This window comes from Muscardinus avellanarius (genome assembly GCF_963383645.1).
Source record: "Muscardinus avellanarius genome assembly, chromosome: 13".
Lineage (NCBI taxonomy): Eukaryota > Metazoa > Chordata > Mammalia > Rodentia > Gliridae > Muscardinus > Muscardinus avellanarius.
In genome coordinates, this window is record NC_137799.1 from 8,721,679 (window position 1) to 8,736,302 (window position 14,624).

The 14,624-nt window shown below is 54.2% G+C and overlaps 2 protein-coding genes across 9 annotated transcripts in view; both read left to right on the forward strand.

Annotated features, from left to right (window-relative positions):
• Window positions 1-5,727, forward strand: part of SH2D3C (SH2 domain containing 3C) — a gene marked incomplete at both ends in the record, with an annotated part of 36,738 nt that extends 31,011 nt beyond the window's left edge. For all 6 annotated transcript variants that reach the window (XM_080708632.1, XM_080708633.1, XM_080708637.1 and 3 more), the window contains 5 exons: window positions 677-792; window positions 1,271-1,442; window positions 3,181-3,292; window positions 3,548-3,754; window positions 5,552-5,727. In XM_080708632.1, coding sequence (XP_080564758.1) covers window positions 677-792; window positions 1,271-1,442; window positions 3,181-3,292; window positions 3,548-3,754; window positions 5,552-5,727 — 783 coding nt within the window. The remainder of the gene's footprint in view (window positions 1-676; window positions 793-1,270; window positions 1,443-3,180; window positions 3,293-3,547; window positions 3,755-5,551) is intronic.
• A 4,492-nt stretch (window positions 5,728-10,219) lies between these two features.
• Window positions 10,220-14,316, forward strand: TOR2A (torsin family 2 member A; the record flags this gene model as incomplete). Of its 3 annotated transcripts, none has more annotated exons than XM_080708684.1 (5): window positions 10,220-10,370; window positions 10,884-11,149; window positions 12,212-12,387; window positions 13,805-13,932; window positions 14,072-14,316. In XM_080708684.1, 5 exons carry the CDS (start codon window positions 10,220-10,222, stop codon window positions 14,314-14,316), a joined length of 966 nt encoding a protein of 321 aa, XP_080564810.1. The 3 variants fall into 3 exon arrangements, with proteins under 3 accessions (XP_080564810.1, XP_080564811.1, XP_080564812.1); XM_080708685.1 differs by having other exon boundaries at window positions 12,215-12,387; XM_080708686.1 differs by having other exon boundaries at window positions 11,019-11,149.
• Between the last annotated feature and the right edge of the window lie 308 nt (window positions 14,317-14,624).

A 14,624-nucleotide genomic window follows, 5' to 3' on the forward strand; every position in this document is an offset into this window, starting at 1 on the left:
CCAGCTGTCCATTTGGCACGGGAACTGGGGAGTCCTGACACCCAGTGGAGTCTGTTTCCCTGAGGTTGGCACCTCTCAGAGCCCGCAGCCAGCCCTATGAAAGTCACCCTGCTGGTCGGGGGCTGGAGGAGCCCGACTCCCCGCCCCCTCGCCACCTAGTGGAGACACAAGCAAAAACACTCTCTGGGCCCATGAATCGCCAAGGCCAGGCAGGGCCTTTGATTTTTGGGATGCCTTTGACCTCCGAAGGACCCCAGTCTCTCAGTGCCCCCAGTTTCTCCCCCTGAAGTTTTGGAGGAACTTACTACTTAGCTACCCTGTTCTCAGGGGTCAAGAGATGAGAAAGGGACGAGGCAGAGATGTCGCTCCATGCAGCGCTCTGGGCAGGAGGAGGCGCCTGCGTCTAGGTCCGGTGTCTGCCTTGCGCAATCCCGTTTCTTCCCTGCCTCTTGGTCTTTAGCCTTAACGGAGTACTTAACGTGCAGAGCCTCCCTGGGCGTTTCCCCACGAATCCCCCATTTCACGGATGGGGAAATTTGAGGCTCGCTCAGAAGGGCGGACTCACTCGCTTCGCGTCAGAGTTAGCCAGGCTACCCTCTTAGATAAAGCTCTCCGACTCCCAAGGGCCGGGCCAGCCCTGACAGGAAATTAATCAGCCCTCTGGGCGTCCTTGCAGGTTGCTAGGATACTGGGCGTTACCAAGGAGATGCAGACCCTAATGGGAGTCCGCTGGGGCATGGAGCTGCTCACCCTCCCCCATGGCCGGCAGCTACGACTAGACCTGCTGGAAAGGTAGGGCAAACACCGGCACACCCGGGCCCCCTAAGCCCCTTCAGCAGTGAGTGGCCAGTGGCCCCTCGGCGGGGCAGCCCACAGCCCAGCGGAGGGGGGGGGGTGTCCTGGCCACGCCTCCCATCCTTGGCCAATCGCAGCCCTCAGCATCCAGCCAGCGCATTCCAGGTTTCCCAAACACTGAACCCTTTCTCATTTGCATCCCCTTGACATCAGCCCCGGCCCCGCCCACCATTTCTAGCGTGTTTTGGTTTATTCTCTAAACAGCTCTGCCATGAGGAATTCCAGTGATCACAGGCCTGGTGTCCCGGTCCCGGGCCTGGTGTCACGGGCCTGGTGTCCCGGTCCCGCCCTGACTCGTACTGACCAATCAGAGCCCCGAGCCTCGCCCCTCCCCTTCTGGCCACGCCCCCTAGCCCTGCAGCCCTAGCAAACCTCTCACGTCCTCGGCCCCGCCCCTCTGACCCGTCTCTGACAGGTTCCACACCATGTCCATCATGCTGGCCGTGGACATCCTGGGCTGCACCGGCTCCGCGGAGGAGCGCGCGGCGCTGCTGCACAAGACCATCCAGCTGGCGGCCGAGCTGCGCGGGACCATGGGCAACATGTTCAGCTTTGCTGCGGTCATGGCCGCCCTGGAGATGGCCCAGGTACGGAGGGCCCGCCTAGAGCCCCAGTCCCCTGGACTGTCTGGAAGAGCCCCAGGGCTCGAGCCTCGGGAGGGCTGTGTGTGGGGGCTGGACGAGCTTATAAGTTTCTAGGCATCTTTGGTGAAAGAGTAATCGGGAGAACCAAGTTTTCTCAGTGCTGACCAAGTTCTTTTCCTTCTCCAGGCCTCAGTTTCCTCACTTGTAAGACAGATGAATGAAAGCATTCTATGAGTTTAGAGTGTGCAGAAGCCGGGCACAGGTGGCACTCACCTGTGATTCCAGCTCCTGGGGAGGCTGGAGAATTATAAGTTCTAGGCCAGCCCCAGCAACTTAGTAAGACCCCGTCACAAAATAAAATTAAAGTTTTTTTTTTTTTTTTTTTGCAGTATTAGGGGATGAACCCAGGGGCAGTGTACCCCCGAGCTACACCCCTAGCCTTTTTTTTTTTTTGGTGGTACTGGGGTTTCTGGAAGCCCTTCTACCTCCGGTCTACATTCCCAGACCTAATTTTTATACTTTTTATTTTGGAAACAGGGTCTCTTAAGCCAGTGTGGCTGGCTTTGAACCTCTATATTTATTTATTTATTTATTTATTTATTTATTTATTTATTTATTTATTTATTTGAAACAAGGTCTCACTAAATTGGGGAGGGCCTCACTAAGTAGCTGAGGCTGGCTGTGAACCTGTGATCCTCCTGTCTCAGCCTCCCAAGGACTGGGATTAAAAGCGTGCACCACCATGCCTGGCCTAAAATAAAAGTTTGTTTATGCCGGGCGTGGTGGCGCACGCTTGTAATCCCCACGCTTGGGAGGCTGAGACAGGAAGATCTCACAGGTTCGAAGCCAGCCTCAGCAACTTAGTGAGACCCTGTTTCCAAATAAAATATAAAAAAAGTCTGGGAGTATAGCCTGGAGGTAGAAAGCCTCTGGGTTCCACCCCCAGTACCACACACACACACACGCACAAAAAAAAAAGTTTGTTTTTTTGCAGGTCTGGGGATGGAACCCAGGGGCATTCTACCTCCAGGCTACACCCCAGCCCTATTTTTAAAATTTTTATTTTGAAACAGGGTCTCATTGAGTTGCAAAGCACCTCACTAAGTGGCTGAGGCTGTCCACGAACAGCGATACTCCGGTCTCAGCCTCCAGAATGCTGGGATGACAAGTGTGCGCCACCACGCCTGGCTTAAAATAAAAGTGTTTAAAAGGCTAGGAATGTAGCTCAGAAGCAGAACACTCCTCTGTTCAATCTCCATCCTATCATTAAACAAACACATAAAACCGACATCATTCGCCGAGCACTTACCCTGTGTGGATGCCACACCAAGTCTGTGCCAACATGGGTCCCTGAAGGGTCTCGAAAGATAGGCGCCTCTGCTATTGGAAAGGGAGCAGTTCTTGCCTGAGACGACACAGTCCGTGGCTGAACGCTTGAGGATTTGAGCTGATTTCGGATGATGAGCCCACACCACACACCTCTCCCGTGCCTGCCAAGCAGGAGGAGCAGGCCCAGGGCGGGCAGCGGCTCTGCTCTCGGTGCTGGCCAGGCCGTCCCACCCTGAGCCCTAGTCCCCTCGTCTATAGAATGGGCTGTTGTGGTGGTTCATGGGAGACCTACAGAAGGTGGTAGCGCCGTCCTGGTGCACACATGGGGCCAGGATGGGGATTCTAACCCCTGTGGCCAGCGGCCACGCAGGCCCCTTCCCTGGTTGGCCTCTCACGGCCTGATCCCCCCCAGATCTCCCGGCTGGAGCAGACCTGGGTGACCCTGCGGCAGCGACACACAGAGGGCGCCATCCTGTACGAGAAGACGCTCAAGCCTTTCCTCAAGAGCCTCAACGAGGGCAAAGGTACCTCCCCGCCTCGCTGTGTGACCTCGGGCAGGTGCCAGCCCTCTCTGGGCTGGCACGGACTTCCCCATCGTCGGCGGGAAGAGCCTGCGGCGCTCACTTTTCTACCTGTGCTCCCTGTCCAAGTCCTGACTCAGCCCCGCAGGGAGTGCATCAGAGCCGCGCGGGTCCCAGGGAACCTGAAAGGGCGACCAGGCTGGGGCTGCGGTGGGTGGGGCAGGGTCCCTAAGGCCCCTGCGGTCTCTGCCCCTGCAGAAGGCCCGCCGCTGAGCAACACCGCTTTTCCCCACGTGCTGCCTGTCATCACCCTGCTGGAGTGGGACTCGGCGCCGGCCGAGGGCCCCGAGCCCTGGGGCAGCACGGAGCGCGGCGTGGAGGTGGTGCTGGCCCACCTGGAGGCCGCCCGCACCGTGGCGCAGCACGGAGGCCTCTACCACACCAACGCCGAGGCCAAGCTGCAGGGTGAGTGGCCTGGCTCCCCGCCCCCATGGCCTGAGCCCCGGGAAGGTGGTCCGGGAGGGCGTGGCCACAGAGCAGCGCAGAGCATCTTGGCCCCGCCTCCCGGCTTGGCAGAGCCTCCGCCTTCTCATCTTGGAAGTGGGTGCCTGACTGGCCTGCTTTACAGGCGCCCAGCCTGGGCCCCCGGGTGCAGACAGAACCGTGGGTCTTCAAGGCGCTTGGTCTAGTTGAAACGTCGTGAAAGGGCAGAGGGGAAATGTTTTCAGATGCTCTATTACTGCTTTTTGGTGTTAGGTCACAAAAACTAAGACAAATTAGAAATTACAGATGAGAAAAAGTAAGGCTTAAAATGTATTCACAAGCCGGGTGTGGAGGCGCACCCTTGTACTCTCACTACTAGGGAGGCTGAGACAGGAGGATCGCGGTTTGCAGACAGCTTCAGCTACTGAGTGAGGGCCTTTACCACCCAGTGAGACCCTGTTTCAAAATGGAGAATAAAAAACAGGGCTGGGGGTATAGCTCAGAGGGAGAATGCCCTTGGTTTCAATCCCCAGTACCACAAAAAATTTTTTTAATAATTACTCAGGGGTAAACACTAAATAATCTGGTATATTTTATCTTTCTATTTATTATTTTTTGTGGAACTGGGGATTGAACCCAGAGGCATTCCACTTTGGAGTTATACCCCCAGCCTGATTTTATTTCTATTTCTTCTTCCTCTTCTTCTTCTTCTTCTTCTTCTTCTTCTTCTTCTTCTTCTTCTTCTTCTTTTTGTGGTACTGGGGTTCCTGGAAGCCCTTCTACTTCCGGGTTTCACTCCCAGACCTATTTTATATTTTTATTTGGAAACAGGGTCTCTTAAGCCAGCGAGCCTGGCTTCAAACCTGCGTGATCCTCCTGTCTCCACCTCCCAAGCGAGGGGATTACAAGCATGCGCCACCACGCCCGGCCCGATTTTATTTATTTGGAAAAAGGGTCTCACTAGCTTGATGAGAGTCTCACTACTTGCTAAGGCAGTCCTTGAACCTACACTTCTCCTGTCTTAGCCTTCTTTATTTTTTATTGTTATTTTTATTTTTGGTATTGGGGATTGAATCCAGGATCATCCTACCTCCGAGCTACACATCTAGCCCTGTTTTATTTCTATTTATTTATTCTTTATTTTGAAGCACGGCCTCACTAAATTGTGGAGGACCTCACTAAGTAGGTGAGGTTGGCCACAAACCTGCAAACCTCCCATACTTGTAATCCCAGCGTTTGGGAAGCTGACACGGGAGGATCATGGTTCACAGACAGCCTCAGGTACTTAGTGAGGCCCTTTGCAACTCAGTGAGACCCTGCTACCCTGCTTCAAAATAAAGAATAAAAAAATAGGGCAGGGGGTATAGCTCAGAGGTTGGATGCCCCTGGGTTCCATCCCCTGCCCTCCCACAAACACACACACACACACACACACACACACACACAGACTTATAAAATGTACATATGTTTCTTAGATAAAAAACCCTGGAATTCATAGAAAAATAGTAAAATAAAGATAGTTCATCCAGGATCTCCCCAAAACTTAACGTCAGTATTTTATCTTCTAAGGGCTGGGGATGTTGGCAGAGCCCCTCCCTTCCCTTGGGTCTGGTCCCCAGGAAGCAACTGGATATTAATAGGCATATTTGAGTTAATCAACAAACTGTCAGGTCCTCTCTGAGGCTGGAAGAGGTCCTGAAGAATATAGGAGTCTGAGGGTGGGGGCGCCAGCCTCCCCAACTGGGCAGAGGCCCCCTGACCTCGTGCCCCGCCCTGCAGGGTTCCAGCCCCGGCCGGAGCTGCTGGAGGTGTTCAGCACGGAGTTCCAGATGCGCCTCCTCTGGGGCAGCCAGGGCGCCAGCAGCAGCCAAGCCCGGCGCTACGAGAAGTTCCACAAAGTCCTCACTGCCCTGTCCCATAAGCTGGAGCCTGCCGTGCGCTCCAGCGAGCTGTGACCGCCAGGAGCCTTTCCCCTCTGCAGCCGTGGACAGCGTCGGAGGCAGAGGGGCTCAGACCTTTCCCCAGAGCACCCCAGGGACACTGTGATCAGCCCAAGAATGTTCTGGGTTCAACTCCAGGATCTCCCTTGCACTTCCGGGGTCCCGCGTGGACTCTGGGCTCCGCCACTCTGCACATGCCTGTCTCCGTTCAGGAAGGATGGAACCTCGTTCCTCCCACCAGCTTCTGCTGCCCGCCTCCCGCCCAGGACCGAGCCATGGAGGCTCCAGTGCCTCCTCCCTCTCCTCCAGGCGTCCACCCACCCACCAAGGCCTCCACTTTGCTGTAAATAAGTCTGTTTTGTAAATAGATGTACAGAAGCCATGTTCTTTCTTTCATATAATAAACTTTTATGACTCTTTTTTTCCGTCTCTTACGGGGTCCAGGGTAGAAGGAAGCACTTTTTCTCAGGCAAAGAGTATATTCAACAAAAATTTCAGTCCTGGGAACATTCTAGATCATGCCACACGCTGGTAATCCCAGCATTTGGGAAGCTGAGACAAGAGGATCGGGGTTCGAGGACAGCCTCAGCTACTTAGTGAGGCCCTCTGCAGTTCAGTGAGACAAGACCCTGTTTCAAAATAAAGAATAATAAAGAATAAGAAATAGGGCTGGGGATGTAGAATGCCCCTGGGTTTTATTCCCAGTACTGCGCAAAAAAAAAAAAAAAAAAGAAAGAAAAAGAAAAAAAAAATAGATCATGTCAGGAGCCATGCAGCAAGTAGGAAATGGAGGAAGAGACAGGAGAATCACAGGTTCAAGGACAGCCTCAGCAAGTAGTGAGACGCTCATCCATCAACCTAGTGAGACCCTGTTTTCCAATAAGAAGTCAAATCCGGTTGAGGGTATAGCTCGACGGTGGAATTCTTCAGGGTTCAATCCTTCGTACCACACAAAAAATAATAAAAGAGAAAGATAGATATACTGGAGTCTTTACAGTGTTTACCCCTGAGTAATTATGAATAAGTATAACATCACAAGGCTGTCATGACTGGAGGGGGAAGTAGCTAATCCAGTGGGAGGAACGCTGGTGCTACCTTCTCCTGTCCTGCGCGCTGCCTTGGGGCCAAAGCAATGATTCCCACAAACACACGAGGACCTAAGATGTTTGGGGTGAAAGGACTTTTGGAAATTTAGGCCCAACTCTCCTCAGGAAGAATGAGACCCGGAGGAAGCGGGGACTTCTCTTGGGTCACAGCAGCAGGATGCGGAAAGCTGCGAGCTGGCCGCCTGCCCTGGAGCTCTTAAATTTCCTTTATCTCCCCTCCCATTAGTGACGAGCGGGGGGTGCCCACCACTGAGCTACATCTTCAGCCCTTATTTATTTTGTGCCACTGGGGATTGAACCCAGGGACACTCTACCTCTGAGCTACACCCCCAGCCCTATTTTATTTATTTATTAAATTTACTATAGGAGCTGGGCGTGGTGGCACACCTTTGAAATCTCAGCTTTTGGGAGGCTGAGACTGGAGGATCACAGTTCACGGACAGCCTCAGTTACTTAGTGAGGCCCTCCACAACTTAGTGAGACCCTGTTTCAAATTAAAGAATAAGCGCCGGGCGTGGTGGCGCACGCTTGTAATCCCCACACTTGGGAGGCGGAGACAGGAGGATAGCACAGGTTCGAAGCCAGCCGCGCTGGCATAAGAGACCCTGTTTCAAAAAATATAAAATAGGTCTGGGAGTGTAGCCCGGATGTAGAAGGGCTTCCAGGAACCCCAGTACCACCAAAAAAGAAAGAAAGAAAGAAAGAAAGAAAGAAAGAATAAAAAATAGGGCAGGGGATGTAGCTCAGAGGTCAAATGCCCCTGGGTTCCAACCCCAGACCCGCAAAAAAAAAAAAAAAAAAAAAAAAAAAAAAATTACTACAGTACTGGGGACTGAAACCAGAGGCATTCTACCTCTGAGTGACACCCCCCCAGCCCTATTTTTTATTCTTTATTTTGAGACAAGGTCTAATTTGGGGAGGGCCTAAGTACCTGAGGCTGCCCAGAAAACTTCGATTCTCCTGTCTCAGCCTCCCAAGTACTAAGATTACAGGTGTGCACCACCATGCCCGGCCCTCTTTTATTTTGCAGCAGAGGAGTGTGCCACTGTGCCTGGCTTCCAGCTTCCTTTTTTTTTTTTTTTTTAGTGGTACTGGGGGTGGAACCCAGGGGTTCTACCTCCAGGCTATAATCCCAGACCTATTTTATATTTTATTTGGAAACAAGGTCTCACTAAGTTGCTGAGAGCCTCACTAAGTAGTGAGGCTGGCTTTGAATCTGTGAGATCCTCCTGTCGCAGCCTCCCAAGCGCGGGGATTACAAGCGTGCGGCATCACGCCTGGCTGCTTCCTTTTTTAAACAGTGGGAACTACTAAGTTCTTTGGGAGCTTTAAAATATGTCTCTGAGGTTATGCATGTATGTGGATGTACATGTGCATGTGTAACTGTGTGTTGGGGAGAGTGAGGTAGGAATTTTTATTTATTTATTTTTTTGGTGGTACTGAGGGTGGAACCCAGAGGCTTTCTACCTTCGGGCTATACTCCGAGACATTTTTTTTTTTTTTTTTTGAGACAGGGTCTCACTAAGTAGCTGAGGCTGGCTTCGAACCTGTGCGATCCTCCAGTCTCAGCCTCCCAAGTGCAGGGATTACAAGCGTGCACCACCATGCCCAGCTGAGGTAGGAATTTTTGTTGTTGTTGTACTGGAGATTGAACCAAGGGTGTTCTACCTCTGAGTACACCCCAGCACTTATTTTTAAAACAGGGTCTTGCCGGGCGTGGTGGTGCACGCTTGTAATCCCAGCATTCGGGAGGCTGAGACCTGGAGGATCGCGGTTTGCAGACAGCCTCAGCTACTTAGTGAGGGCCTCTGCAACTCAGTGAGACCCAGTTTCAAAATAAAAAATAAAAAATAGGGCAGGGGGTGTAGCTCAGAGGTCAAATGCCCCTGGGTTCCATCCCCAGACCCGCAAAAAAAAAAAAAAAAAAAAAAAAAAACAGGGTCTTAAAGCCGGGCCTGGTGGCGCATGCTTGTAATCCCAGCATTCGGGAGGCTGAGACCGGAGGATCGCGATTCACGGACAGCCTCAGCTACTTAGTGAGGCTCTCTGCAACTCAGTGAGACCTGGTTTCAAAAATAAAGAATAAAAAATAGGGCAGAGGGTGTAGCTTGGAGGTCGAATACCCCTGGGTTCCATCCCCAGACCCGCAAAAAAACAAGAAAACAAACAAACAACAACAACAACAACAAAAACAGGGTCTTAGCCAGGCGTGGTGGTGCTTGACTGTAATCCCTGCATTTGGGAGACTGAGACAGGAGGATCGCAGTTCATGGTCAGCCTCAGCAATGTAGTGAGGCCCCTTTGCAACTCAATGAGACCCTGTTTCAAAATAAAGAATAAAAAGTAGGGCTGAGGGTGTCACTTGGAGGTAGAACGCCCTTGGGTTCCATCCCTAGTACCACAAAAAAAATTAAGTAAAATAAAAAATAAAACAGGGTCTTGCTAAGTTGCTGAGGGTCTTGAACTTGCAATCCTCCTGTCTCAGCCTCTCAAGGACTGGTATTACAGGTATGTGCCACCGAGTTCGGCTCAAGGCTGGGATCGTGAGATCAGGAAGGCAGTTTCTTGATTCCCTTACAACATAGATGAACACAATGCCAGGCCGAACCCCCAGGAGGCTGTTCACCGAATTTGAGCTGCCTGGGATCCTGTGCCTCTAATCCTCTGACCAATGGAGCCTGGTAACACATGGCAGTGCATTAGATATTTGGCAGCAGCTGGGCGTGGGTTTAGTTCTGCTGTTTTGTAGCTGGAGGAACTTGGATAAGAGGCTTAACCTCTGGGTCCCGAATTCCCCTTCAACAAAATGGGGATAATAATAGAACCTGTCTCCTAGGATTGATGTTAAGCAGCGTGTGTTTAGTAGCTGCTAGGTAAGGGACAGCCATGTTTCATATAAATAGATTACCAATGATAATTTATTACTTTAGAGGCCAAACCCTTTATGTGCCTGCTTATCATTGTATGTACTGTAGAATATATATGGCACCTTTCGCTAATGGCACATAGAAGTGCTCACCAAAAGCTATTATCAGTTAGCTTTCTTTTGTCAAATAAAAGGAATAAAAGGGATTGGAAAAGGCGCTTTGCAAGGTGTAAGGTTCCGCCGAAGTTTTTGTTATAATTGTTACGTCACCCTTTGTGGTCATAATCCCTTATTTATTCTTTCTGAGCTACCCTGTGGGTCCCCTAGTTACCGTAGCCATGGAAACGCGAGTCGCCGGCCCGGATTGGATGGCTCGCGGGCTCCCCCTGCTGGGCGACGGCGCGGCGGGCTGGAGACGCGCGGGGGTAGCCGGGAGTTGTAGGCAAGGGCGTGGCGGCCTGGAGCGGTGCACGCCGGGAGCTGTAGTTCACAGGCCGGACGGTTGGCAGCCCCGGACCCCCTCGGGCCTCACCGGATGGCGGCTGCCGCGCGCGGCTGCCGGCCCTGGGGCTCGCTCCTCGGGCTGCTCGGGTTGGTCTCGGCCGCGGCCGCCGCCTGGGACCTGGCTTCGCTGCGCTGCAACTTAGGCGCCTTCTGTGAATGCGACTTCCGGCCCGACCTGCCGGGTGAGGGGCCGGGGCGGGGGCGGGGAGCGGCGGGCGGACGCGGCCGAGCATCCTTGGGCCAGGGGGCCGCGGGCGGGACCTGCGGGCGGGGGCTCGCAGGGAACCTGAGAGCAAGCCTGGCGCGGAGCCGAGCGCGGCTTAGGGGGCCCGATGGGGCCCTGGGGGCTTACCACGGTGGAGGGGCCGTTGCAGCGGGGCCCCCGCGGGACATGCTGGGCCTCCAGGAGTGGACGGCGGCCCGTGCGGAGGCTGCCTCGGGGATGGGCAGGGTCTGGGACCACCCGGTGGTCAGCTCGCGCTCACCTGGGCTGGCGCGATCCAGAGAACCGCCGGGTGGGGGCGCTGCCGAGCCGAGCCAGGCCGAGGGTGGCCGTGCAGCCAGAGACCCGCCACGACCCCAGTCCCGGTCCACTTTTGCACAGACGTCCCGAACGTTCCAGACAGGACTTCCCTGTGGCCCTCTGCCTTGGTGGGGGCGCGACCTCAGCTCAGACAGTCCTTCTGTGCCCCTAGGTCTGGAGTGTGACCTCGCCCAGCACCTGGCCGGCCAGCATTTGGCCAAGGCACTGGTGGTGAAGTCCCTGAAGGCTTTCGTGCAGAACCCGGCCCCCACCAAGCCGCTGGTCCTCTCCCTGCACGGCTGGACCGGCACCGGCAAGTCCTACGTCAGCTCCCTGCTGGCGCGCTACCTCTTCCAGGGGGGCCTCCGCAGCCCCCACGTGCACCACTTTTCCCCCATCATCCACTTCCCACACCCCAGCCACATCGAGCGCTACAAGGTAGGCTGGACCACCTCCTTCCGGTCTCATGGGGAGCTAGGCCCTGAGGAATGAGTCTTAAGCCCAAGGCCGGGGAGAGGTTGGGGGTGATGGAGGTCACTTGCCTCGGGCGCTCAGCTCGCTGGGGCTGCCACACTCGGGATCCAGAACAGAACAGAACTTGCGATTCGCCATTCTACCTGCAGGGAGCGCGCGCTCTCTCTTCTCCCTTCTCTCTTCTCTCTTCTCTCCTCTCTCCTCTCTCTTCTCTTCTTCTTCTTCTTCTTCTTCTTCTTCTTCTTCTTCTTCTTCTTCTTCTTCTTCTTCCTTTCTCTCTCTCTCTCTCTCTCTCTCTCTCTCTCTCTCTCTCCTTCTCTCTCCTCTCTCTCCTTTCTCTCGCTCTCTCTCTCTGGCATAATGGTACCTACCTATATGGAGCGTGCTCTCTCCCTTCTCCTTTCTCCCTTCTTTCTCTTTCTCTCTCTCTCTCTCTCTCTCTCTCTCTCTCTCTCTCTCTCTCTCTCTCTCTCTCCTCTCTCTCCTTTCTCTCTCTCTCTCTCTCTCTCTCTGGCATAATGGTACCTACTGGCCAGAGTTGCTGTAAAGGACCATTGCATTTGCAATTGCAGGTGTTACTTATGGAGCACCTGTGCCTGCCAGCCAGTCTGCATTATCGTCTCTCTGTAAAGCACTTAGCCCCAATTTGTGGCTGGGCGGAGGCACTCAGTAAATACTAGTTCTGACTACTATTGTTGATTGCAGGGCACCTGCCAGGCTGATCTCTTTCAGCTGTCGGCACCATGGGGCAGGTTCAGGGGGCAGAAAGGAGCTTCTTGTTATAAGAAGCAGTAGGTGTCTTGAAAGGAGCGGAGGTGGCAGGCACTGAGTCCCTGATTTCCTGCTGACTGGCTGTGTGACCTTGGGCACACCTCTGCCCCTTTCTGGGCCAACCTTTCATCAGTCTCATGATGGAGCTGGTGCTGTCTAGGAGACCATATCTCTCTGGGAAGGGAATTAGTTCTTGGCTTGGGAAGAGTTTGGGGGTTGAGGAGGATCTTGGGAACTCTTGTCTTTGCCCCGTAGAAGGATCTTAAGAACTGGGTCCAGGGGAACCTCACCGCCTGCGGCCGCTCTCTCTTCCTCTTTGATGAGATGGACAAGCTGCCCCCAGGCCTGATGGAAGTCCTGCGACCCTTCCTGGGCTCCTCCTGGGTTGTGTACGGGACCAACTATCGCAAAGCCATCTTCATCTTCATCAGGTAGGGCTGGCATCGCAGTGGGCAAGCGAGGGGACACTGCTCACAGGCCCAGTTGTCTGGTCTTGGCCTGAGCCCCCTGGAAGACTGTTTCCTGGGCCCAGTGGGGCTTTCACAAAGCCCTCGAGCTCTCACTGGGGACACCGTAGTCCTTTGGCATTTTCTCTTTTCTTTCTTTTTCTTTTTCTTTTTTTTTTTTTTTTTGGTGGTACCAGGGGTAGAACCCATGAGCTTTCTACCTCCAGGCTATACTCCCAGACCTTTTTTATATTTTATTTGGAAACAGGGTCTCACTAAGTTGCTGAGAGCCTCACTAAGTAGCTGAGGCTGGCTTCGAACCTGTGCGATCCTCCTGTCTCAGCCTCCCAAGTGCGGGGATTATAAGCGTGTGCCACCATGCCTGGCTGTTCTTTTTTCTTTGATACTGGAAATTGAACCCAGGGGCATTCTACCTCTAAGCTACACCCCCAGCCCTTATTTATATATTTTTTAATTTTTTTGAAACAGGGTCTCACTGAGTTGCAAAGGGCCTCACTTACTAGCTGAGGCTGCCACAAACTGCGATCCTTCTGTCTCAGCCTCCCAAATGCCGGGATTATGCGCACGCGCCACCATGCCCGGCTCCCTAGCCCTATTTTATTTCTGTTTTGTAAGAGTCTCACTACTTGCTTAGGCTGTTATTGAACCTGTGATCCTCCTGTCTCAGCCATCCAAGCACTGAGATTACAGGCATGCACCACCATGCCCAGCTGCCCTTTGACATTTTTAAAGCCATTCTGGGCTCCATCTTTTGAATCCTTGCCACTGTTTTTTGGGGAGTCCTGGGGATAGAATCCAGGGGCATTTTACCTCGGAGCTATACCCTCATCCCGCTTTTATTTCAAAACAGGATTCTACTAAGTTACTGAGGCTGGCCTTGAACCTCTGACCCTCCTATCTCAGCCTCCCAAGTACGGGGTCACGGTGTGGGCCACCATGCCTGGCTCTTACCACTTCCTTGTGGAAGACCTGCTGCATCAAGAGTCATCCCTCTTTTCTGGACAGGAAGACACAGGCCTGGGAAAATGAGATGGGGCTCAAGTCCTTTAGGCCCAGTTCATCCGGATCCTGGCTGTGTTCCCTCAGACAAAACTGCTCCACCTCTCTGAGCTTGTCTCCTCTTCTGAACAGCTGGCTGGTGTTAATGGCCGCTGTCCTCCTGGAGACTGGGTGGGAGAAAGTCAGTTAAGGAACACTCAAGGGTCTTGTCAGCCGTAAGCGTCATGGTTGGGGGCAGCAGAGCTGGAGAGGGGAGGGCAGTGCTTCTATGGGTCTGGCTCGCCCGTGCTGAGCTGTGCCCTGAGGATGGGTTAGCGGCACCAGGAAAGTGAGGGCCCTTAGTCCTGCCTTGATCCTCAGCCTGGGTCCCCCATGGTTTTAGCAATACTGGTGGCGAGCAGATCAACCAGGTAGCCTTGGAGGCGTGGCGCAGCCGCAGGGACCGCGAGGAGATCAGCCTGCAGGAGCTGGAGCCCATCATCTCCCGGGCCGTGCTGGACAACCCACACCGTGAGTTGGCACGGGATGGGGGGGCTCCGTCCTGGGGTCTGAAGTTTGGCACACTGACCTCGCCTGTGACCTGCACCTGGGAGGCGCCCCAGGCAGTGGGTGTCGTGGCCCAGCATCCCCTCCCCACCCGCCCCTGCAGATGGCTTCTGGCGCTCGGGCATCGTGGAGGAACACCTACTGGACGCCGTGGTGCCCTTCCTCCCGCTCCAGAGGCACCACGTGCGGCACTGCGTGCTCAACGAGCTGGCCCAGCTGGGCCTGGAGCCCCAGGAAGACGTGGTCCAGGCCGTGCTGGACAGCACCACCTTCTTCCCGGAGGGTGAGCGGCTCTTCTCCTCCAATGGCTGCAAGACAGTGGCCTCCCGGATCGCTCTCTTCCTCTGACCCTCAGGGTGGTATCCTCATGTCTTCTGCTGGGCCAGGCCATGCAGGGAAGGCCCAAGTGACCCTTGTCCAGAGCCTGTCGAAGAGTAGTACCCACAGCACAAGAGGAAGACGAAGGGGGCACTGGCCAGGCCGAGAACAGAGGTGGGAAGGGCTGAGAGGGCACCACGGCCTTCGTGGCCCCCAGAACCTCAGTGAGCCTTGACCTCCCCGCAGCCTGCGCCTTCTCAATGTGATTCTAACTCAGGGACCAAGGCTCGCGCTGCCCCTCCCCGGCACCGCCCCGCCCCCCACCAGCCTGTGCCCAC